At 41.6% G+C, this 25,032-nt stretch overlaps 1 protein-coding gene across 10 annotated transcripts in view; it reads right to left on the reverse strand.

The window, feature by feature from the left end:
• The window catches only part of LOC140196528 (protein transport protein Sec24B-like), a 231,583-nt gene that overhangs the window by 131,996 nt on the left and 74,555 nt on the right, over positions 1-25,032 (reverse strand). For all 10 annotated transcript variants that reach the window (XM_072255876.1, XM_072255877.1, XM_072255884.1 and 7 more), the window contains 4 exons: positions 14,026-14,112; positions 8,592-8,770; positions 7,536-7,720; positions 907-1,009 (listed from right to left, as the gene is read on the reverse strand). In XM_072255876.1, coding sequence (XP_072111977.1) covers positions 907-1,009; positions 7,536-7,720; positions 8,592-8,770; positions 14,026-14,112 — 554 coding nt within the window. The remainder of the gene's footprint in view (positions 1-906; positions 1,010-7,535; positions 7,721-8,591; positions 8,771-14,025; positions 14,113-25,032) is intronic.

The raw sequence follows: 25,032 nt of genomic DNA on the forward strand, positions 1-25,032 counted from the left end.
AGCAACAGCAGCAGTCAGGCCAGTGGCACTGTAGCCAGCTCTGAGGTTCAACAGGGAAAGGTGAAGTCAGGCAGAGTGACAGTGAAAGGTGACTCAATAGTGAGGCATCGCATTGAGCAAGGCAAGTCATGTCTTACTAACTCAACTGAGTTTTTTTGACTAGGTGATGAGACTGACTGATGATGGTACAGGATGTTATCTACATGGATTTCGCAATATACCTCATGAAGTGCTCATCCAGAAGATTAAGATACATGAATCCATTGTGAATTGGCCATTTGGATTCAGAACTAGCTTTAGAATAGTTCATTCATCTGTGGTGGAAAATAGAAAGGAGGCCCCTTGCCAGCTCTGGTAGGAATGCAAGGAACAATCAGAGACGTCACCCAAGTCTGTGAGCCAGGAATTCCATATTAACCACTCTCATGCCTCACCTGGCTAAATCAGTTTTTTGGGATCTACTCACAATCAATGCCCATACCCTTGACATGATGATAGTGAACCACGACCCTTGACCATTCTAATCCTTGAGATACACCCACAATACCTTTGGGTCAAGATTTGGACCCAGTAACAATGGAAAGATCATAATATAGGGTATTGTATTGTGTCAGAGTAAATTTCCAATCTACTTGTTGTCCATCATCTTCCATTGCAGTATTATGAAAGTAAAATCTAAATACCATCTAGGGTAGCACAGTTTAATTTCCCATGCACACAATGATACAGAATCAGGCATTTGGCACAAAGACAATTTTCCATTCTATTTTCTCATTTTTTTATAAACTAGGTTGACTACCTTTTATCAGCAGTTTTGCATAGAAGATAGTGAGTACCATCAACTGCATCATGAGAAATTACACAGGGTGAAGAGCATCATTATAGATACCAAATAAAACTAATTACCGTCAGGTCTCTGAAAGGATGAAGTAGTAACCCAAGGGGAAGTTTTGCTTTGTTCAGCAAAGCCTGAGTCTGAGGAACATTCATCAGGGTGCACCGGAATAAGCTGAGATAAAGAAAATAGCACAAAATCAGACACTAACATTATAGAATAAATGCCAAGGAAAAAAACACATTTCTCAGTTTATATTCTTAAATTATTCTTTTCTAAAAAGTATTTTGTAGGTTTAAGTATTAGACACCATGGTAGCACAGGAGGTAGCAAGATGCTATTATAGCTCAGTGCATGAAAGGTCAGAGTCCAATTCCAGCGTCGTTCTGTAAGGAGTATCCGTACGATCTCCTTGCGAAATGCATGCGTTTTCTCCCACAATCCAGAGATGTATCAGGTAGGTTAATTAGTCATTGTAAATTGTCCCATGATTTGACTAGGATTAATTGGAGTCGCCGGGGGGTTGCTACATTACTTAGCATAATTTGAAGGGCCTACTTCCGCAATGTGTCACTAAATAAGTAGACAAAATGCTCTGGTCTACTTATTCCATCCATGCCAACATATGCTCAGAGAGACTAGATTTAATTCAGTGAATTGCACACAATTTAGTGAGCATGTTATGTCAGCACTTGTGCAAATCCACACAACATAAAATTTTGTCTTTTTGGTTACTGCAGCAGTATATTTCTCAATAGATCAGCATAGATATTTTTAAACCACAGCAATACCCTCCTTCTTCTCAAGAATGTATAGTTTTCAACAAGGTAAACTTTAGTTTATAACAGGACCCGACTTGAAATTTGTATCTCCCACTTTAAATAAAAGCCAATGGGTATAAATAAATACCTCGTCTTGCTGATGTGTATTTAATCTGGGGTTAAAGGCTAATTTTAAAGCAGAAAGGAGGATCTTTGCACAACAGGTCTAGGATTTCTAAGGTCCGCGTTAAAATGAATCGTGAGTGCAATAGGAAAATTTGACAATGACAAGTCAGGAGGCGCAATTAATATTGTGAATAATCTGAACCATAGATCCACAGAACACTGCAGCACAAAAAACAGGCCATTCGACCCTTCTAGTCTGTGCCGAAACTTTATTCTGCTAGTCCCATTGACCCACACCCAGTCTATAACCCTCCAGACCTCTCCCATCCATGTATCTATCCAATTTGTTCTTAAAACTTAAGTGGGCCTGCATTTACGACGTCAGATAGCAGCTCGTTCCACACTCCCACCACTCTCTGAGTGAAGTTGTTCCCCCTAACGTTCCCCCTAAATCTTTCCCCTTCCATCCTAAAGCCATGTCCTCTCATGTTTATCTCTCCTAACCTAAACGGAAAGAGCCTAGTCGCATTTACTCTGTCTATATCCCTCATTATTTTGTAAACCTCCTTCAAATCTCTCCTCATTCTTCTACGCTCCAAGGAATAAAGTCCTAACCTGTTCAATCTTTCCCTGTAATTCAACTCCTGAAGACCCAGCAACATCCTAGTAAATCTTCTCTGCACACTTTCAATCTTACTGATATCCTTCCTATAATTAGGTGACCAGAACTGCACAAAATATTCCAAATTTGGCCTCACCAATGTCTTATACAACCTCACCATAACATCCCAACTCCTATACTTAATACTTTGATTTATGAATGCCAGGATGCGAAATGCCTTCTCTACAACCCTGTCCTCCTGTGACGCCACTTTCAGGGAATTATGTATCTGAACTCCCAAATCCCTTTGTTCCTCCGCACTCCTCAGTGCCCTACCATTTACTGTGTATGTCCTACCTTGATTTGTCCTTCCAAAATGCAACACCTCACACTTGTCTGCATTAAATTCCATCTGCCATTTTCTAGCCCATTTTTCCAGCTGGTCCAGATCCCTCTGCAAGCTTTGAAAGCCTTCCACAATGCCTCCAATCTTAGTGTCAACAGCAAACTTGCTGATCCAATTTTCCACATTTTCATCTAGATCATCGATATAGACAACAAACAACAATGGTTCCAGCACAGATCCCTGAGGCACACCACTAGTCACAGGCCTCCAGTTTGAGAAGCAATTATCCACTACCACACTCTGTCTTCTCCCACACAGCCAATTTCGAATCCAGTTTGCAACCTCTTCATGGATACCTAGTCTCTGAACCTTCTGAACCAACCTCCCATGTGGGACCTTGTCCAAGGCCTTACTAAAGTCTATGTAGACAACATCTACAGCCTTTCCCTCATCTACTTTCTTTGTAACCTCCTCAAAAAACTCTACAAGATTCATTAAACATGATCTACCACACACAAAGCCATGCTGACTATCCTTAATCGGCCCTTGGCTGTCCAAATACTTGTATATCCAATCTCTCAGAACACCTTCCAATAATTTACCTACTACTGATGTTAGGCTCATCGGTCTGTAATTGCCTGGTTTACTTTTAGAGCCTTTTTTAATCAACAGAACAACATGAACCACCCTCCAGTCCTCCGGCACCGGTGGCTAAGGACATTTTAAATATTTCTGCCAGGGCCCCTGCAATTTCTACACTATTCTCTCTCAATGTCCGAGGAAATATCCTGTCAGGCCCGGGGGATTTATCTACCTTTATTCGCTGTAAGGCAGCAAGCACATCCTCCTCTTTAATCTCTATATGTTCCATGACACTACTGCTTGTTTCACTTCCTTCCATATACACTCTGCCAGTTTCCTGAGTAAATACTGATGGAAAAAAAACTGTTTAAGATCTCCCTCATCACCTGAGGCTCCACAAATAGACAACCACTCTGATCTTCTAGGGCAGGGGTCCCCAACCTTTTTTGCAGTGCGGACCGGTTTCATGTTGACAATATTTTTGCGGACCGGCGCGGCGGACTGGGGGGGGGGGGGGGGGGCGCGCAGGATGGTTGCCAACGGACAAGAGTAGCAGTCAACAGGAATTCTGCAGATGCTGGAAATTCAAGCAACACACATCAGGACTGACGTTTCAGGAGTCCTGACGAAGGGTCTCGGCCTGAAACGTCGACTGCACCTCTTCCTAGAGATGCTGCCTGGCCTGCTGCGTTCACCAGCAACTTTGAAGAGTAGCAGTCAAATACGTTGCGTTTACCCAGAGGAAGACTACAATGACCATGAAGCCTTGAATGGGCACCAGTGCGCATGCGCGCTCGTGTCGATTATTTTTCTACAAATTGTTTTTGGCGATTCTGTTGGGGGGTGGCTGTTAATCACGACCGGAATATCGATGATAAGTGGCTAATACACTCAATTTCGTTTCTAAAAGGCTTTATCTAACGAATTTAATATTAAACACAGCGCATTTTCATCGCATGAATATAGCAATAAATCAATTATCAGGGGAGGACAGGGGAGCTTGAAGTGTTGAACAAACTTCCAGCAGAAGTGTCAGAAGCAGGTTCGATATTATCATTTAAAGAAAAATTGAATAGGTATATGGACAGGAAAGTAATGGAGGGTTATGGGCTGAGTGCAGGTCGGTGGGACGAGGTGAGAGTAGCGTTCGGCACGGTCTAGAAGGGCAGAGATGGCCTGTTTCCGTGCTGTAATTGTTATATGGTTATATAAGTCAATAGCATCATAACATTTTAAGTAATGTTTGGATATTAAACACAGCGCATATTTTCCCCGTATGAACTTATAAAATCATTGCAACGCACCAATATCGCTGAATCAGTGGGAGCCCTGGGCTTGTTTCCCTGCAACAAGACGGTCCTATCGAGAGGTGATGGGAGACAGCGATACTCGAACGGGGTTCCTTATGTCCTTATATCCGCAATTTAGTTTTTGTTACATTCATCGCAGGGATATGTTGGAAATGGAAGCAACGTTTTCGGTGCCTCCATGGCTATCTCAGGATATTTCGCCTTGACTTTGATCTAGAATGCCGGCAGAGATGTTATGTCAAACAGACTTTTCAGCCCGCCGTCATTTGCAAGCTCGAGGAGTTGATCTCCTTCCGGCGCTGACATGGATGACACGCAGGTAATGACCTCACATGCGTAATGGCTCAACAGTGGGCATGACAGGGAATGAGGAAAGGTGCAGCTGACTCATATCGCCAAATCATATCGTTTCCTGGCAGCCCGGTAGTGCATGCTCTGCGGCCTGGTACCGGTCCACGGCCCGGTGGTTGGGGACCGCTGTTCTAGGGGATTAATTTTGTCCCTTACTATCCTTTTACTCTTAATATACTTGTAGAAACCCTTCAGGTTTACCTTCACATTATCTGCCAAAGCAACCTCATGTCTTCTTTTTGCCTTCCTGATTTCCTTCTTTAGTATTTTCTTACACTTTCTATACTCTTCAAGTACCTCATTTGTTCCTAGTTGCCTATACCTGCTATACACCTCTCTCTTTTTCTTAACCAGATCGCTAATATCCCTTGAAAACCAAAATCCCTTGAACAGTATGGATGTACATACATTTTGTGAAAAAGATAATTTTATTTCTGTAAAAGTGTAAAAGAGAGGTGAGCGTGCATATTGGACCACTGAAAAGTGATACTAGAGAGGCAGTAATAGTGGACAAGGAAATGGCGGATGAACTGAGTAAGTATTTTACATCAGGCTTCACTGTGGAAGACACTAGCAGATGTCAGGGTCATGAAGTATATGAAGTTAATATAACTAGAGAGAAGGTTCTTGGGAAATTGAAAGGTCTGAAGGTAGGTAAGTCACATGGACCAGATGGTGTACACTTCAGAGTTCTGAAAGAGGTGGCTGAAGAGATTGTGGAGGCATAAGTAAAGATCTTTCAAGAAGACAGGAAAATTACAAATGCCACTCCTATCTTCAAGAAGGAAGAGAGGTATAAAAAATGAAACTAAAGGCCGGTTAATATGACCTCAGTGGTTGAGATGTTGGGGAGTCAATTATTAAGGATGATGTCTCAGGGTAGTTGGGAGGCACATGATAAAATAGGTTGTAGTCAGCATGGCCTCAAGGGAAAATCTTGCTTGATAAATCTGTTGAATTCTTTGAAGAAATAAAAAACAGGATACACAAAGGAGATATGGTTGATTTTGTGTACTTTCAGAAGGCCTTTGACAAGGTGCCACACATGAGGCTGCTTAAGTTATGAGCCTGTGGTATTACAGGAAAGATTCTAGTATGGACAAAGTACTGGCTGATTGGCAGGAGGCAAAGAGTGGAAATAAAGGGGGCTTTTTCTGTGATGGGACTGATTCTTTTTACGTTATATGATAATGATTTAGATGATGGATTTGATGGCTTTGTTGCAAAGTTTGCAGCTGATACAAAGGTAAGTGGAAAGGCAGGTAGTTTTGAGGAAATAGAGAGGCTACAGAAGGCCATAGACAGATTAGGAGAATAGGCAAAGTGGCAGCTGGAATACAGTTTTGGGAAGTGTATGGTTATGCACTTTACCAAAAGAAACAAAAGGGTTGATTATTTTCTAAGTGGAGAGAAAATGCAAAAATCTGAGGCGTAAAGGGACTTGGGAGTCCTTGTGCAGGATTCCCTAAAGGTTAATTTGCAGGTTGAGTCTGTGGTAAGTAAGGCAAATGTCAGCATTCATTTCAATACAGAAGCAAGGATGTCATTTTGAGACTTTATAAAACACTGGTGAGGCCTCACTTAAAGTATTGTGAGCAGTTTTTGGCACCTTAACTGAGAAAAGATGTGCTGAAACTGGAGAGAGTTCAAAGGAGGTTCACAAAAATGATTCCAGGCTTGTCATATAAAAACTGTCTGATGGCTCAGGGCCTGTATTCACTAGAATTCAGGTGACCTCATTGAAACCTATCGAATGGTGACAGACCTCCATAGAGCGGATGTGGACAGAATGTTTCCTATAGTGGGAGAGTCTAAGACCAGAGGACAAAGCCTCAGAATAGAGGGGCATCCCTTTAGAATGGAGACGAGGAGGAATTTCTTTATCCATAAAGTAGTAAATCTGTGGAATTCTTTGCCACAGGCAGCTGTGGAGGACAAGTCTTTATGTATATTTAAGGCAGAGGTTGATAGATTGTTGATTGGTCAGGACAGGAAGGGATATGGGGGAAAGGCAGGAGAAATGGTGGAGCAGACACAATGGGCCAAATGGCCTAATTCTGCTCCTATAGCTTATGGATTTATTTATATGACTGTCATAAAATCCTGTTTGAATATGAAGGTTTCAAGAATAATTAAGCTTACCTTTCCCTTTCACTTCAAATATTACATCTTTAAATTTATATGCTTGGATCATCTAGTTTTGTAAAAATGTCTTCTGTAGAGTTGAAACATTTAATACCAAAAGCAATCACCTCAAACAAAGCTGTTAATTAATTCTAAATTTCTTGCAATTACACTTGGAATCAAACATTTTAACTGCACTTTCAAGTCAGTTTCAAAACTGTCACCAATGGTTTTGAGAACCCCATGCCTTCAGGGTTAGGGTAAATATCATAACTCAAGTATCTTTTCATTAGTTTCATACTTTATTTAATTTTCTCAATTTTGAAAAGGGCGAGGAAAATCAGAGGCAGTACACTTGAGAATGGAGCTAAACAGAATAAGTACAGTCTTAAAGAAATATAGCAAGTTAGTCACAAATGATATGGTACTGAACAGGTATAAAAGCCTGTGCAGACATTTTGCAGTTCAGTATATACAAATATACAGGAAATAAACTTACTCTGGACTGCAATTAAGCTTTCTTAGTTCTGGACTTAAACTTGATTGAGAGCACTGGACTGGAACAGTTGGAAGAATATTATGCTCTTGAAGAAGGTTGATTTGCTTCAGAGACTCGGTCTGTTGCTTATTCTGAAAAAATAGCTGCTCCATTCTCGATGACAACTGATTAACATTTGAAAATGGCTGCAATTGTGAAAAGTAAAGGACCTTCTCTGGTTATGCATGTTTTTTTTTAATCCAAATTCAAGCAAAAGCCTTTATTAAACATGTCATTACACACCAAATGCTTCAACAGTAATGAATTTAACTAAAATTCTTAATTGGAAAAACTTTATGAAATATCCAAAGTCCAAAGACATTAAGATTGCCACTTTGGAAAAAGGATTCTGCTATTAAAACTGAATGATACTGCAGAGCAAATGAAATGCATAAATTTACATCTGGTAGCAATTTTAATTTTTGAAGAAATTTTCAAAACTGCTTCAAGTTACAGACACAATATAAGTAACTGAAGCAGCTATCTTAAATGTTAGATGTTATCTTAATTTCATGACTAACCATGTCAGATATCTTTTCTCAAGGCTAGTATCAGTGTTCGGTAATTAAAAAGTGCAGGCTTTCAAACCTTTTACCAGCAACCAAATTAACTTACGCCAAAAATCAGGCTACTAGTAAGTTGCATTTCCATGTTAAAGCAAGAGAGATCAACCTGTTACACCCCAAATCTGATGCACCTCCATGAATAAGGCTACACTCCAACCAGATAAGATGCTTCAGATGTGTTTAAAAGAGAAAATACCAATGATGCAAACTGTCTCAAACCCCACTATAGTGATTCTTTTTTTATCAATTAAGGGACCTGGGCATAGTAGGATGAGCAAGCATTAAGCTACCCATTCTTAAGGTGATAGTCAATTGGCTTCCTGAATTGTTGAATTCTCAGGGTTATTTTTGGGAAGGGCAAACAGAAATGAAAAGTGAATGAAGTTAATAACGAACTTTATTAAGACCATCTCCCGATGCAGGTCAAAACCGAGATTAATAGTGGACCCACCTGTGTAATCCGTTGAATTGCAGGAGAATATCCTGGACTGGTGGGCTGCCCCACAGAACACAATGGAGAAGCTACTTTCAGGTGAGGTTGTTGAAAAGTTGGATATGCATTATGTTTAGTTGTCATCAGTGAACTTGGATCAGATGGAGCAGGTGGTTTAGTGGCTAAAGATGACAAGTCTGCAAAAATTTGAACATGCAAGTTAGAAATATTAAAATAAACAGTGACCTGGCATTTCTACAGCAGTTTTCACTATTTTAGTACACTGCAAAGCACTTCAAATACCATTTAAGTACATCTGAAGTACAGTCATAGCTGTGCAATAATTAAACCTGCTGGCCAATTTGCAAATAGCAATGAGCAAGTGCAAATTGCTTTGTTAATGTGTATTTAATGTACACACAGCTAGTGTCTAACATTTTAGGAATATTTACTACGAATAACTGGCATACAAGGGAATGGGACAGTATGTGTAACATGACACTGTGAAGTTTCCTTACGTGGAACTTTACCTGAAAAGGTACCATTCTGTGGTGAAATTAATCTGTGGTGAAATGGGTCACAAATGCTCTGTAGTAGTAGCTTAGTAATGAATGATTTACATAAATACACTTACAAAATAGAATGATATTGAATAAAGTTAATTTAAATCCATGGGGCTGAAGCACTGATGTAGATGAAGAGGAGCATAAGTACAATAAGAAAATACTGAATACATATTCAACAAAATCTGAAAATGTTCCTTTTCCTATACCTCCTGTGTTGTATGGACAAACGTGGTACCTCTTCAATCAGGCAAACACCAGGAGGTGTGCAGAATAATATGTATTCAAATTTAAAGTATTTTATGATAATAATTTGTCCTGCTTTGCTTATGCTAAAAAAAAGGAACTACAGGTTGGTGAGCCTTACATCAGTGGTGGAAAAATTATTGGAAAAAATCCAGAGAGACATGGCTTATTTCCATTTGAAAAAGGCAAGGACTGATTCAGAAACAAGAAAAAATCTGCAAATGCTGGAAATTCAAGCAATACACACAAAATGCTGGAAGAACTCAGGAGGCCAGACAGCATTTATGGGAAAAAGTACAGTCGACTTTTTTGGTCCAGACCCTTCAGCCGGACTGGAGGAAAAAATGAAGAGGAGTAGATTTAAAAGGTGGAGGGAGGGTTGAAGTAAAGAGCTGGGAAGTTGATTGGTGAAAGAAATACAGGGCTGGAGAAGGGGGAGTCTGATAGGAGAGCACAGAAGGCCATGGAAGAAAGAAAAGGGGGGCGAGCACCACAGGGAGGTGATGGGCAGGCAAGGAGGAAAGATGAGAGAGGGAAAGGGGACGGGGAATGGCGATGGTGGGGGGGGGGGGCATTTCCAGAAATGACAGAAATTGATGTTCATGCCATCAGGTTGGAGGGTATCCAGATGGAATATAAGGTGTTATTCCTCCAACCTGAGTGTAGCCTCATCATGCAATGGAGAAGGAGGAATTGAGAGAAGGAGATGGCGTTTTTACAAGCAACGGAGTGGGAAGAGGTGTGGTCCAGGTAGCTGTGAGAGTCCATCAGTAAATAAGCTTTCTCCAGAGACAGAAACAGTGAAATCAAGAAAGGGGAGGGAGGCATTGGAAATGGACCAGGTAAATTTGAGGGCAGGGTGGAAGTTGGAGGCAAAGTTGATAAAGCCAACGAGCTGCGCATGAGTGCAGGAAGCAGCACCAATGCAGATGTCGATGTAGTGCAGGGAAAGTGCAGGACAGTCACCAGGGTAGGCTTGGAACATAGACTGCTCCACGTAGCCAACAGGCAGGAATAGCTGGGACCCACATGAGTTACACCGTTTGTTTAAAGAAAGTGGGAGAAACCAAAGGAGAAATTATTAAGAGTGAGGACAAGTTCTGCTTGGCAGAGGAGAGTGCTGGTGGTGGGGAACTGGTTGGGTCTGGTGTCCAGAAAGAAACAAAGAGCTTTGAGGCCTTCCTGGTGGGGGTTGGGAGGTGTAGAGGGACTGGACATCCATAGTAAAAATAAGATGATAGGGTCCAGGGAACTTGAAATCATTGAAAAGATCTAGAGTGTGTGAAGTGTCATGGATGTAGGTAGGAAGGGACTGAACTTGGGGGGGATAAAACAGAGTCGGACATATGCAAGTATGAGTTCAGTGAGGCAAGAACAAGCTGAAACAATGGGTCTACCTGGACAAGCGCATTTGTGGATCTTGGGTAGGAGGTAGAAACGGGAGGTGCAGGGTGCAGCAACTATGAGGTTGGTGGCAGTGGATGGAAGATCCCCAGAGCTAATAAGATCAGTGATGATGTGGGAGACAATGGCCTGGTGCTCCTTAGCGGGGTCCTGTTCGAGGGATAAGTACTAGGTGGTGTCTGAGAGTTGTTGCTGGGCCTCAGCAAGGTAGAGGTCAGTCCGCAGACTACTACGGCACCCCTTTTTATCTGTGGGTTTGATGGTGAGATTGGGATTAGTGTGGAGGGAGTGGAGAGCAGAGTGTCCGGAAGGGGTGAGGTTGAAATTGGAGACAGGAGTGTTGAAGTTGAGACAGTTGATGCCCTGTCGGAAGGACTGATTCAGGATAGTCAACATGGTTTTATGAATGAGAAATAATGTCCCACAACTTAATTGTACTTTTAAAAGAGATTGATAACAGCAGGAACACCGTCTACATGGGTTTTAGCAAAACCTTTGACAAAGTCCCACAAGGTAGGACATCCCTCTAGAATGTTACAACACATAGAATCAAGTATGAATAAGCCAACTGTGTGGACGGGTTGGCTTCGTGACAGGAAGAAGAGTGTGACCGTGGAGGGGTTATTTCTCAGATTGAAGGCCTATAGCCAGTAGTGTGACACAGAAATTCGTCTGGTTGCTCTCTTCTTTACCATCTTTTCACGTTATATGTCAATGATTTAGATGACAGAATTGATGGCTGAGGTAAAGTTTGCAGACAACACAATCTAGATGGAGGGGCAGGAAGTGTTGAGGAAGCAGGTGTCTGCAAAAGGACTCAGGCAGATTGAGAGAATGGGCAAAGAAATGGTAGAATGGCATATAGTGCAGGGAAGTGTACGGTCATGCACTTTGGTCAAAGGAATAGAGGTGCAGAAGTGCAAGGCATGTCGGGAGTCCTTGTGCAGCATTCATAAAGATCAACTTCCAGGTTGACTGGGTGGTAAAGGCGGCAAATCTAATGCTAACGTTCGTTTCAAAAAGAGTAGAATATAAAGGCAAGGAGGTCAAGCTGAGGCTTTATAAGGCATTGGTAAGATTACACCAGGAATATTGTGAGCAGATTTGGGCCCCTTATCTAAGAAAGGATGTGCTAGCATCGGAGATGGACAAGGGGAGGTTCATGAGAATGGTTCCAGGAATGAAACGGTTAATGTATAAGAACTGCTTGATTGCTCTGTGTCTGAACACACTGGAGTTTCAAAGAATAAGGGGGAATTTTATCGAAACCTATTGAATATTGGGTTAGTAAATTTGCTGATGACACAAAGGTTGGGGGTGCTGTGGATAGTGTGGAGGGCTATCAGAAGTTACAGCGGGACATCGATAGGATGCAAAACTGGGCTGAGAAGTGGCAGATGGAGTTCAACCCAGACAGGTGAGAGGTGGTTCATTTTGGTAGATCAAATACGATGGCAGAATATGGTATTGATGGTAAGACTCTTAGCAGTGTGGAAGGTCAGAGGGATCTTGGGGTCCAAGTCCATAGGACACTCAAAGCTGCTGTGTAGGTTGACTCTGTGGTTAAGAAGGCATATAGTGCATTGGCTTTCATCCATCGTGGGATTGAGTTTAACAGCTGAGACGTAATGTTGCAGCTATCTAGGACCCTGGTCAGACCCCACTTGGAGCACTGTGCTCAGTTTCGGTCGCCTCACTACAGGAAGGATGTGGAAATCATAGAAAGGGTGCACAGGAGATTTACAAGGATGTTGCCTGGATTGGGGAGCATGCCTTATGAGAATACGTAGAGTGAACTCGGCCTCTTCCCCTGGAGCGATAGAGGATGAGAGGTGACCTGATAGAGGTGTATAAGATGATGAGAGGCATTGATCGTGTGGATAGTCAGAGGCTTCTTCTCAGAGCTGAAATGGTTAGCACGGGAGGGCACAGCTTTAGGGTGCTTGGAAGTAGGTACAGAGGAGATGTCAGTCGTAAGTTTTTTTTACACAGAAAGTGATAAGAGCATGGAATGGGCTGCCGGCAATGGTGGAGAAGGCAGAAACGATAAGGTCTTCCAAGAGACTCCTGGATAGATACATGGAGTTCAGAAAAATAGAGGGCTATGGGTAACCCTAGGTAATTTCTAAGGTAAGGACACATTCAACACAGCTTTGTGGGCCGAAGGGCCTGTATTGTGCCATAGGTTTTCTATCTTTCTATATTGGAAGGCCTAGACAGAGTGGAACGTTGAGAGGATGTTTCCTATACTGGGGGAATCTAGGATCACAACATCAAAATATAAGAATGTTCCTTAAATATAAGAACAGAGATGAGGAGGAATTTCTTTAGCCAGAGGGTGATGAATCTGTGGAATTCATTATTGCAGATGCTTAGGAGGCCATGTCATTGACTATATTTAAAGTGGAAGTTTATAGGTTCTTAATTAGTAAGGGTGTCAAAGGTTTTGGGGAGTAGGCTGGAGAAACTAGGTTGAGGGAAATAATAAGTCAGTCATAATGGAATGGTGGAGCAGACCCGATTGGCTGAATGGCCTAATTCTGCTCCTCTGTCTTATGCTCTTATAAATGTTAATTGTTTGTTTGAGAATGTAAGTAGCATAATTATTAATTTTAGACAACACCAAAACTGGTGCTATAGTGTTCAGTGAAGAAGCTAGGTTACAGCATAATTTAAATCAAATGAGTCAATGGGCAAGGGATTGGCAGAAGAAACTTGGACAGGTGTGAAGTGATATATTTTGGGAAGCTGCATCAGGGCAGGACATGCACCGTGAAGGGCAGTGCAGTGCATTGGGGGGTGTCAACACTGGGTACTGCATAAACAACTGAGAACAACTTTCTGCTCTCTGATCTCTAGAAATCCATGTACAGCTTAATGGTTCAGAGTTTTGTTTCATATTTATAGTTTGTCTATGTTTTATGTACTGGAAATTGCTAAACGTTTTCCACTTCAATCTAAACAGCTCATAGATAAACAAGCTGCATCATCTTACACAGTATTAAGGATCACTCTTGAGGCTGAGGCTGCATTCTACACTAATCATCAGGGAGAATACAATGAGCTATTCATGATAATTTTTCAATTGAAATTATTTTTTAAAAATACTTCAAAGGTTTTTTTGTTTTTGTTTGAAGTATTAGGCAACAAATACTTTAAAAGAAATGTTCTGATTTAGGCTTGAAAGCTGCACAACTCTTTCCAATTGATACCCTCTGCAAATCAGAGAAAAATGTCACCTTGACTGCTTCCACCTTCCAAACTATCATAGTTGTTGGTAAGTGACGTGTTGGTGGATGTTGATGATGAAGTAGAAGAGTCCACACCTGGAAAAAAAAATCAAAACATAATACTTATCCACAGCAAAAGATCTCAGCATAAGTGGAAATAAAATAGTTTTTCTAAAGTATGTAAAACATTCCCTAACATGTTTGGTTTCATAAAATAACATCTGCTCATCAAAACAAATATAACAAATATACATCCACCGGTTTATAAATGTATAGCCTCATGTAGCTCATAAAAACAGACAAACTTCATAGTACACTTTTCCTGTAGTACCTTACATCTCAAGGAAGTGCAAGATAAATAATGTAGAATAATTTGTTTGTGATTATAAATTAGAAACCTAGGAACAGGAGTATGCTATTTGACCCTCCAAGCCTGGTCTGCCATTCGGTATGATCATAGCTGATCATCTATCTCAGTATCATATCCCAAGAGTCTTTTAAAACCCTTTGAGAACTTGTGTATCTATCTTCCTTAAAGCATTCAACAACCTGACTTCCACAGCTTTCTGTATCACAAAATCTCCCCCTCAAGTGAAGAAATTTCTCCTCACCTTAGCCCTCTCTGTCTTATCCCACATCATGAGCTTGGATCTAAAGGTCCTGTGACAAGGAAAACTCTCCAGCATTCAACCCCTCAGAATTGTGTACATTTCAATGAAATCTGGAATAGTTCCGCATCATATTCAGGGTATTTCATTTTCAAACCAACATGTAATTGCATTCGTTACATTGTTGGCAAGAAGGGCTCTTTTATTGAAGTGGAAAGATACCTCTGCTCCTACACTAATTCAATTGTTTTCCCAAGTAATGTTATGTCTTAGTTTGGAAAAAATTAGAAGTAGAACTTTTGATCCCTGATTCGATTTTGAGAGAAGGTGGGGCTCTTTTGCCAAATTATCATTTAATTTGAATTAATTTATATGGTTTCCTTCCAATTTTATGTTATATAAATGTGATTTGGCAGTTTTTTTTTCTTCATATATATATATGATTGTAAGACGTATTGCTCCGGGAGTTGGCTCCTAATGGTTTTTTTTCTTTTTTTTTTGTTTTGTAGTTAGTGGGATCTTTTTTCAGTTAGTTGGAGTTTTCTTTTTTCCTTCTTTTTCTTATATAAAAATTTTTTTTCATTAGCATGTTTTTTCTTCAGCTTTATTAATTATATATATACTAATTTGCTGAACTGTATTTTATAGCTGTAGAAGATTATATATCAATAAAAAGATTATAAAATGAAAAATGAAAATGAAATCTACTCTCATTCTTCCAAACTTGAAAGACTATGTACCCAGTGGACCCAATCCATCCTCACGTGAGAGTCCTGTCATCCCCGCAAACAGCTGGTAAAATTTGTTGCACTAAATGTGCAGCAAGAAAGGAGACCAAAGCTGCGTGCTATACCCTCAAGCATGTCCCCACCAAGGTTCTATAAAGTGTAGAAGACATCCTTGCTCCTGCACTAAAGACTAGCATACTCCTTAGCTTCTTAACTGCTTGCCGCAGCTGCAAATTTGTTTCAGTGACTATTATCACGTAAATTCTTCCATACATCAGTTTCTAATCTATCAACATTTAAATAATACTCTGCGTCTGTTCTTTTTATACCAAAATGGATAACTTCATCATACTGTATCTGCCTTGCTGTCACTTATTTCCCCACTCACTCAAGTCTAAATCACCTTGAAGTCTCTTTGTTTCTTTTTCAAGTTACAATCTCAGATACATGTTATTAGAAATATTATATTCTGTTCCCACATCAAAACCACTGTGAATAGGTGAAGTCACACACACCAATCCTTATGGTAACTTATTTAGTCATTTCTGGAATCTGAAAAGGTAATATTTTCATTCCTACTTGCATTTTATTTCTGTCAATTTTCAAACTATGTTAGTATATCACCAGTATTCCATGTACTTCAATTCTGAAACTAGCGTCTAAAATAGGACTTCATTAGGGACATTCTGAACATCCAGGTACCTATTGGTTGTCCCTTATTATAATCTACCACTTTCATCTTCAAACAAAAATCCATAAAGTTGTCAAACACAATTTCCCTTTCATAGACAATGTGGATTCCGCAAATCCTGTTGAAATCTTCTGTGCCTAGCTTTCCCAACCTTTATTATAGATTCTAGTGATTTCCCTATACTGATCAACACACACAAAATGCAGGTCAGGCACCATCTATGGAAATGAATAAGCAGTTGATGTTTCGGGCTGAGACCCATCTCCAGGACTGGAAAGGAAAGAAGATGATGCTAGAATAAAAATGTGGGGGACGGGAAGGAGGATAGCTAGTAGGTGATAGGTGAAGCCAGGTGGGTGGGAAAGGTAAAGGCCTGGAGAGGAAAGAATCTGATAGAAGAAAGGGAAGGAGGAGGGAGACTGAGGGAGAGCTCATAGGCAGGTGAGAAGAGTTGAGAGGCCAGAGTGGGTAATAGAAGAGGGGAGGGAGAGGGAATGTTTTTTACCAGAAGGATAAATCAATTCATGCCATCAGGTTGGAGGTTACCCAGATGGAATATAAGGTATTGTTCCTCCACCCTGAGGTGGCCTCAATCTTGGCACAAGAGAAGGTCATGGATCGACATGTTGGAATGAGAATAGGAATTGGAATTAAAAAGTTTGGCCACCGGGAAGTTCTGCTTTTGGTGGATGGAGCGAGAGTGCTCAACGAACTGATGTTAGGCTAAACAGTCTAAAGGTCTTTTATTTTTTTCTCTCTCTCTCCTCATTCCTTTAGTTACGTTTACCAAACTCCAACCTGCAAGAAAAATACTATAACCTATAAAATTTGGAAGGTGACAACCAGTTCTCTGTTACCCTTTTTATGTAGATTATCATTTCCTGAAGATGCAAAAGCTCTCTGCTCCATTAATTTCTCCCACATATATTTTTACTGAACTCATCTCCTGCAATGAAAATTTTTAAAAATATATGTCTTGGAAATCTAATATACAAACAGAAAATGCCAGCAACACTCAGCAGGCCAAGCAACATCTATGGAAAGGGAAGCATAGTTTATCTTTCTGGTTGAAATACACTCATCAGAATTGTTTTTCACAGATTCTGCCTGATCTGTTGTTTCTAGTAGTTCCTGATTTTCTACAATTCTTCCTTTCCATTTAATTCTTAATTCCTTCACATTTATTGCACAGTTATTTACACCATCTTTCACACAGGCATAGCATTAGATTGCTCTGCCAACTGATTCCCATTATAAATTCTCCCCTTCCTGACAGTGATTCTAGAACAGAGTAGTACAGACACTTCGGCCCATGAGGTACTCCTAGATCAATCTAACCTTTCCTTGCCAAATGACCCACCATTTTTCTATCATCCATGTGCCTGTCGAAGAGACTCTTAAATGTCTCTAAAGTAAGCTCCTCTACTACTACCCCCCGCAGTGTGTTCCATGTGTAGAAAAATCTACCTGACATCGCTCCAATAGTTTAAAATTACCTTAATATTATGCACTCTCGTATTATCCACCATGGGGAAAAAAGGCATTGGCTGTCCAGTCTATCTACGCCTCTTGTCATCTTACACACCTCTATCTAGTCACTTCTCATCCCCCTTCGCCCCAAAGAAAAAAGGCCTAGTTCGCTCATAAGACATGCTCTCTAATCCAGGCAACATTCTGGTAAATCTCCCTTGCACCCTCTCCAAAGCTTCCATATCTTTCCTGTAATGAAGTGACTACAACCGAACACTATATTCCAAGTGTGGTCTACCCAGAGTTTTATAGAGCTGCAATATTACCTTGTGACTCTTGAACTCAATCCTTGGACTAATAAAAGCCAACACATCATACACCTTCTTAACTACCTTATTAACTTGCACAGCAACTGTAAGGAATTCTGCATGTGGACCCCAAGATCCCTCCTTCCCTCCACACTGCCAAGAATCCTGCTATTAATCTTGTACTTGTACTCTACCTTCAAGTTCAACCTTCCAAAGTTTCTCTAAGTTTTTTGTTTTTATATGCATGAAGCTTGTATATTCCATGCAAGTTGACTTTCATGGAATTATGATGTGGTGGCCATTACAGATACTTGGCTGGCACCAGGGCAAGAATGGATTCTCCATATTCCTGGATTTCAGTGCTTTAAAAGGGATAGAGAAGGGGTAAAAAGGGGAGGAGGAGTGGCATTACTGGTCAGGGATATTATTACAGCTACAGAAAGGGTGGGTAATGTAGCAGGAACCTCTTTTGAGTCAGTATAGGTGGAAGTCAGGAACAGGAAGGGAGCAGTTACTCTATTGGGGGTATTCTACAGGCCCCCTGGTAGCAGCAGAGATACAAAGGAGAAGACTGGGAGGCAGATTTTGAAAAGGTGCAAAAATAACAGGGTTGCTATCATGGGTGACTTTAACTTCCCTAATATTGATTGGCACCTGATTAGTTCCAAGTGTTTAGATGGGGCAGAGTTTGATAAGTGTGTCCAGGATGGATTCCTGTCACAGTACGTTGACAGGCCGACTAGGGGGAATGCCATACTAGATCTAGTACTAGGTAACGAACCGGGTCAGGTCACAGATCTCTCAGTGGGCGAGCATCTGGGGGACAGTGACCACCGCTCCCTGGCCTTTAGCATTATCATGGAAAAGGATAGAATAGAGGACAGGAAAAAAATTCTAATTGGGGAAGGGCAAATTATGAGGCTATAAGGCTAGAACTTGCGGGTGTGAATTGGGATGATGTTTTTGCAGGGAAAAGCACTATGGACATCTGGTCGATGTTCAGAGATCTTTTGCAGAATGTTAGGGATAAATTTGTCCCGGTGAGGAAGATAAAGAACGTTAGGGTGAAGGAACCATGGGTGACAAGTGAGGTGGAAAATCTAGTCAGGTGGAAGAAGGCAGCATACATGAGGTTTAGGAAGCAAGGATCAGATGGGTCTACTGAGGAATATAGGGTAGCAAGAAAGGAGCTTAAGAAGGGGTTGAGAAGAGCAAGGAGGGGGCATGAGAAGGCCTTGGCAAGTAGGGTAAAGGAAAACCCCAAGGTATTCTTCAATTATGTGAAGAAGAAAAGGATGACAGGAGTGAAGGTAAGACCGATTAGAGATAAAGGTGGGAAGATGTGCCTAGAGGCTGTGGAAATGAGCGAGGTCCTCAATGAATACTTCTCTTCGGTATTCACCAATGAACTTGATGACGGTGAGGACAATATAAGTGAGGTTGATGTTCTGGAGCATGTTGATATTAAGGGAGAGGAGATGTTGGAATTGTTAAAATACATTAGGATGGTTAAGTCCCTGGGGCCCTAAGGAATATTCCCCAGGCTGCTCCACAAGGCGAGGGAAGAGATTGCTGAGCCTCTGGCTAGGATCTTTATGTCCTCGTTGTCCACGGGAATGGTACCGGAGGATTGGAGGGAGGCGAATGTTGTCCCCTTGTTCAAAAAAGGTAGTAGGGAGAGTCCGGGTAATTATAGACCAGTGAGCCTTACGTCTGTGGTGGTAAAGCTGTTGGAAAAGATTCTTCGAGATAGGCCCTATGCGCATTTAGAGAATCATTGTCTGACCAGGGACAGTCAGCAATGGCTTTGTGAAGGGCAGATCGTGTCTAACAAGCCTGATAGAGTTCTTTGAGGAGGTAACCAGGCATATAGATGAGGGTAGTGCAGTGGATATGATCTACATGGATTTTAGTAAGGCATTTGACAAGGTTTCACACGGTAGGCTTATTCAGAAAGTCAGAAGGCATGGGATCCTGGGAAGTTTGGCCAGGTCGATTCAGGATTGGCTTGCCTGCAGAAGGCAGAGGGTCGTGGTGGAGGGAGTACATTCAGATTGGAGGGTTGTGACTAGTGGTGTCCCACAAGGATCAGTTCTGGGACCTCTACTTTTCGTGATTTTTATTAACAACCTGGATGTGGGGTAGAAGGGTGGGTTGGCAAGCTTGCAGACAACACAAAGGTTGGTGGTGTTGTAGATAGTGTAGAGGACTGTCAAAGATTACAGAGAAACATTGATAGGGTGCAGAAATGGGCTGAGAAGTGGCAGATGGAGTTCAACCCGGAAAAGTGTGAGGTGGTACACTTTGGAAGGACAAACTCCAAGGCAGAGTACAAAGTAAATGGCAGGATACTTGGTAGTGTGGAGGAGCAGAGGGATCTGGGGGTACATGTCCACAGATCCCTGAAAGTTGCCTCACAGGTAGATAGGGTAGTTAAGAAAGCTTATGGGGTGTTAGCTTTCATAAGTCGAGGGATAGAGTTTAAGAGTCGCAATGTAATGATGCAGCTCTATAAAACTCTGGTTAGGCCACACTGGAGTACTGTGCCCAGTTCTGGTCGCCTCACTATAGGAAGGATGTGGAAGCATTGGAAAGGGTACAGAGGACATTTACCAGGATGCTGCCTGGTTTAGACAGTATGGATTATGATCAGAGATTAAAGGAGCTAGGGCTTTACTCTTTCGAGAAAAGGAGGATGAGAGGAGACATGATAGAGGTGTACAAGATATTAAGAGGAATAGATAAAGTGGATAGCTAGCGCCTCTTCCCCAGGGCACCACTGCTCAATAAAAGAGGACATGGCTTTAAGGTAAGGAGTGGGAAGTTCAAGGGGGATATTAGAGGAAAGTTTTTTACTCAGAGAGTGGTTGTTGTGTGGAATGCACTGCCTGAGTCAGTGGTGGAGGCAGATGCACTAGTGAAGTTTAAGAGACTACAAGACAGGTATATGGAGGAATTTAAGGTGGGGGGTTATATGGGAGGCAGGGTTTGAGGGTCGGCACAACATTGTGGGCTGAAGGGCCTGTAATGTGCTGTACTATTCTATGTTCTATGTTCATCTTTATTTTCGCTCTCTTAAATCATCTACAAATATTGAAATTCAGGACCAAGCCATTCTCATTACAAAAGAACAATAACCTCCAAAAGGCAGTCTTTGCCGCCTCTGGTCTGAACTTTTTGTTTTGCTTCAGTCAATGTCCCCTATATTCCAGGGGCCTCAAGTTTGCTGGCTAGCCTCACATGTGGAACTTCATCAAATTCCTACCAGTACTGATATCCATTACATTCCCTCTTTTTAAAGATACTAAATTGGAGCAGGGGTACATTATTTGGCCCCACTCATCATTCAATACAATAACAGATAATCGCTTCAACACCCTGTTTCTGTTTTATCTCTGTTTCCTTTCAGCATGAAGTACCTCAGTCTTGAAAGTATTTTAATTTCTTGGCCTGGACTGCATTCTGCAATGGGCTTTTCTGCATCATTTGCGTTCTCTGGTAAAAGAGTGAAGGATCTCCTGATGCAGTTTTTTTCTGGCAGCTTTCCCCATATATTCCACAAACCCATCCTCTGTGGAAAACGTTCTGTTCCCCTCTTACCTTAAACCTATTCTTCCAGTTTTAGACTCTCTTGTCTTAGGAAAAAGACTGTTTGGGTGTAAACTTAGAGAGTAGCGGCAGCATGGAGCTCTCTGCTGGTGGTGGAGGGTTATTTGGAAAACTCTTGTGGATAGGCACATGGAGAAAAGAAAAATGGAGGGCAATGCGGGAGGAAAGGTTAGATTGATCATAGATTAAGTTAAAAGGTTGGCACAACATTGCGGGCAGAAAGGCCTGAGCTGTGATGTTTGACGTCCATCTCACGTCTAATGGCATACGCCAAACTTGGCGAGTGCAATATAGTGTTCTGGCCTCCCTAGCTATCACGAGCGTTCGCCCTGCATTCAGCCTGACTCATCCTGCTATAAAGTGAAAACCAAGCCTCTGTTGTTCTTCTAAACTCTGGTGAATGGGAGGTGGGGTGTGGGAAGGGGCAGGAATCCCATAAATCAAATCTATTTCTCTTCATTCTTTTAATGGAGAAGATCCTGAGAGGCAGGATTTATGACTAATTGGAGAGGCATAATATGATTAGGAATAGTCAGCATGGCTTTGTCAAGGGCAGGTCGTGCCTTACGAGCCTGACCGAATTTTTTGAGGATGTGACTAAACACATTGATGAAGGAAGAGCAGCAGGTGTAGTGTATAAGGATTTCAGCAAGGCTTTTGATAAGGTACCCCATGCAAGGCTTATTGAGAAAGTAAAGAGGCATGGGATCCAAGGGGACATTGTTTTGTTGATCCAGAACTGGCTTGCCCACAGAAGGCAAAGAGTGGTTGTAGACGGGTCATATTCTGTATGGAGGTCGGTCACCAGTGGGGTGCCTCAGGGATCTGTTGTGGGACTGTTACTCTTCGTGATTTTTATAAATGATCTGGATGAGGAAGTGGAAGGATGGGTTAGTAAGTTTGCTGATGACACAAAGGTTGGAGGTGTTGTGGATAGTGTGGAGGGACATTGATAGGATGCAAAACTGGACTGAGAAGTGGCAGATGGAGTTCAACCCAGATAAGTGTGAGGTGGTTAATTTTGCTAGGTCAAATATGATGGCAGAATATAGTATTAAAGCTAAGACTCTTGGCAGTGTGGAGGATCAGAGGGATCTTGAGGTCCGAGTCCACAGGACGTTCAAAGCAGCAGCGCAGGTTGACTCTGTGGTTAAGAAGGCGTACGGTGTGTTGGCCTTCATCAATTGTGGGATTGAATTTAGGAGCCAAGAGGTAATGTTGCAGCTATATAGGACCTTGGTCAGACCCACTTGGAGTACTGTGCTCAGTTCTAGTTGCCTCACTACAGGAAGGATGTGGAAGCCATAGAAAGGGCGCAGAGGAGATTTACAAGGATGTTGCCTGGATTGGGGAACATGCCTTACGAGAATAGGTTGAGTGAATTTGGCCTTTTCTCCTTGGAGCGACAGAGGATGAGAGGTGCATAAGATGATGAGAGGCATTGATCGTATGGAGAGTCAGAGGCTTTTTCCCAGGGCTAAAATGGTTGCCACAAGAGGACACAGGTTTAAGGTGCTGGGGAGTAGGTACAGAGGAGATGTAGGGGTAAGTTTTTTTACCAGTGGTGAGTGTGTGCAATGGGCTGCCAGCAACGGTGGAGGAGGCAGAAACGATAGGGTCTTTTAAGAGACATTTAGATAGGTACATGGAGCTTAGTAAAATAGAGGGCTATGGGTCATGTTCAGCACAACTATGTGGGCTGAAGGGCCTGTATTGTGCTGTAGGTTTTCTACATCCTATGTTCATTCCAGTCGAGTAAACGTTTGCTGCACTCCCACTTGGCAACAATATCCTTTATCAGATAAGGAAATCAAAACGGTAATAAAAATCCAGATGGGATCTCACTGAGGCCCTGTACAGCACAACGAGACATTTGTACTCAAATCATCTTGCAATGAAGGCTAATATATAATTTTTTTCTCCCAAAGGTTGATGTGGATTCTTTAGGCAACTAGTGTACAAGGATACCAAGCCTTCCATATTCCAAATCTGAACCTATTTGGATAATTATATTTCGGTTCCTAAAAATGAAGTTTCTAGACAGTTTAATCCTGTTTGTCTAAGTTACAACTGAGCCTCTGCATCCTCCTCACAACTCCCATCCCCAACCCACCGTGGGCCTGCATCATCCCAAGCCTGGAAATGTTACACTTTGTTTCCCTCAACCAAATCATTGATAGATATTTGAATAGCACTGGCTGAGTCACCTGTTTATTCCTACTTTGTTTCCTATCCATCAACAAATCCTCAATCACCAAACGCTCATGCTTTATTTTTATCATTAATGTGGGATCCTTTCAAATACTGTCTGTGAATTCAAATTGCCTATGGTCACTTGTTCTCCCTCATCTATTCTATACATTGCATGCTAAAAAAAGATTGTTAAGCATGATCTTCCTTTCATAAGCCTCAGCTAGCTTTGCTCAATCTTCAAAGTTCAAAGTAAATTTATGATCAAAGTACAAATATGTCACTGTATACAACCCTGAGATTTATTTTCTTGCAGGCGTACTCAATAAATCCATAAAAGAAAAATAACCACAACAGAATCAATGAAAGACTGCACCAATTGCACATTCAACTAGTGTGCAAAGGACAATAAAAAAAGATAGATAGATAGATAGATAAATAAATAAATAAGCAAGCAAGCAATAAAAATCGAGCACATGAGATGAAGAGTCCTTGAAACTGAGTTCATAGATAGTGGGAACATCTCAGTTTTGGGGCAAGTGAAGTTGAATGAAGTTATCTCCTTTGGTTCAAGAGCCTGATGGTTGAGGGGTAATAACTGTTCCTCAATGTGGTGGTGTGAGTCCCGAGGCTCCTGTACCTTCTTCCTGATGGCAGCAGTGAGAAGAGAGCATGACCTGGATAGTGTGAGCCCTTAGATATTGTTTTCCTGCAACAATGTTCATGTAGATGTGCTCAATACGCATGCTGGACTGGGACATATCCACTACTTTTTATAGGCTTTTCCATTCAAGGGCATTGGTGTTTCCATACCAGCTATGATGCAGCCAGTCAATATACTCTCCAGCACACATACATAAAAGTTTGTGAAAATGTTAGATATCATGCTGAATCTTCACAAACTCTTAAGGAAATAGAGGCATTGCCGTGCTTTCTTTGTAACTGTATTTACGGACTGGACCCAGGACAAGTCCTCCGAAATAATAACACCAAGGAATTTAAAGTTACTGACTCTCTCCATCTTTGATCCTCCAAAGCGGACTAGATCATGAACCTCTGTTTTCTCTCCCCTGAAGTCAATAATCAGCTCCTTGAACTTGCTGGCACTGAGTAAGAGGTTGTTATTAAGAGCCAGATTTTCAATCTCCCTCCTATACGCAGATTCGTCACCACCTTTGATTCAGCCAACGACGGTGGTATTATCAGCAAACTTGAAAATGGCATTGGAGCTGTGTTTAGCCACACAGTCATAAGTGTAATATGAGTAGAGCAGGGGGTTAACACAGCCTTGTGGTGCCCCTGTGCTGATAGAGATTGTGGTGGCGATGTTGTTGCCAATTTGACAGACTGGGCTTTGTAAATGAGGAAATCGAGGATGAATTGCACATGGAGGCATTGAGGCCAAGGTCTTA

The sequence above is a fragment of the Mobula birostris genome, chromosome 4, assembly GCF_030028105.1.
Source record: "Mobula birostris isolate sMobBir1 chromosome 4, sMobBir1.hap1, whole genome shotgun sequence".
NCBI classification, from domain to species: domain Eukaryota; kingdom Metazoa; phylum Chordata; class Chondrichthyes; order Myliobatiformes; family Myliobatidae; genus Mobula; species Mobula birostris.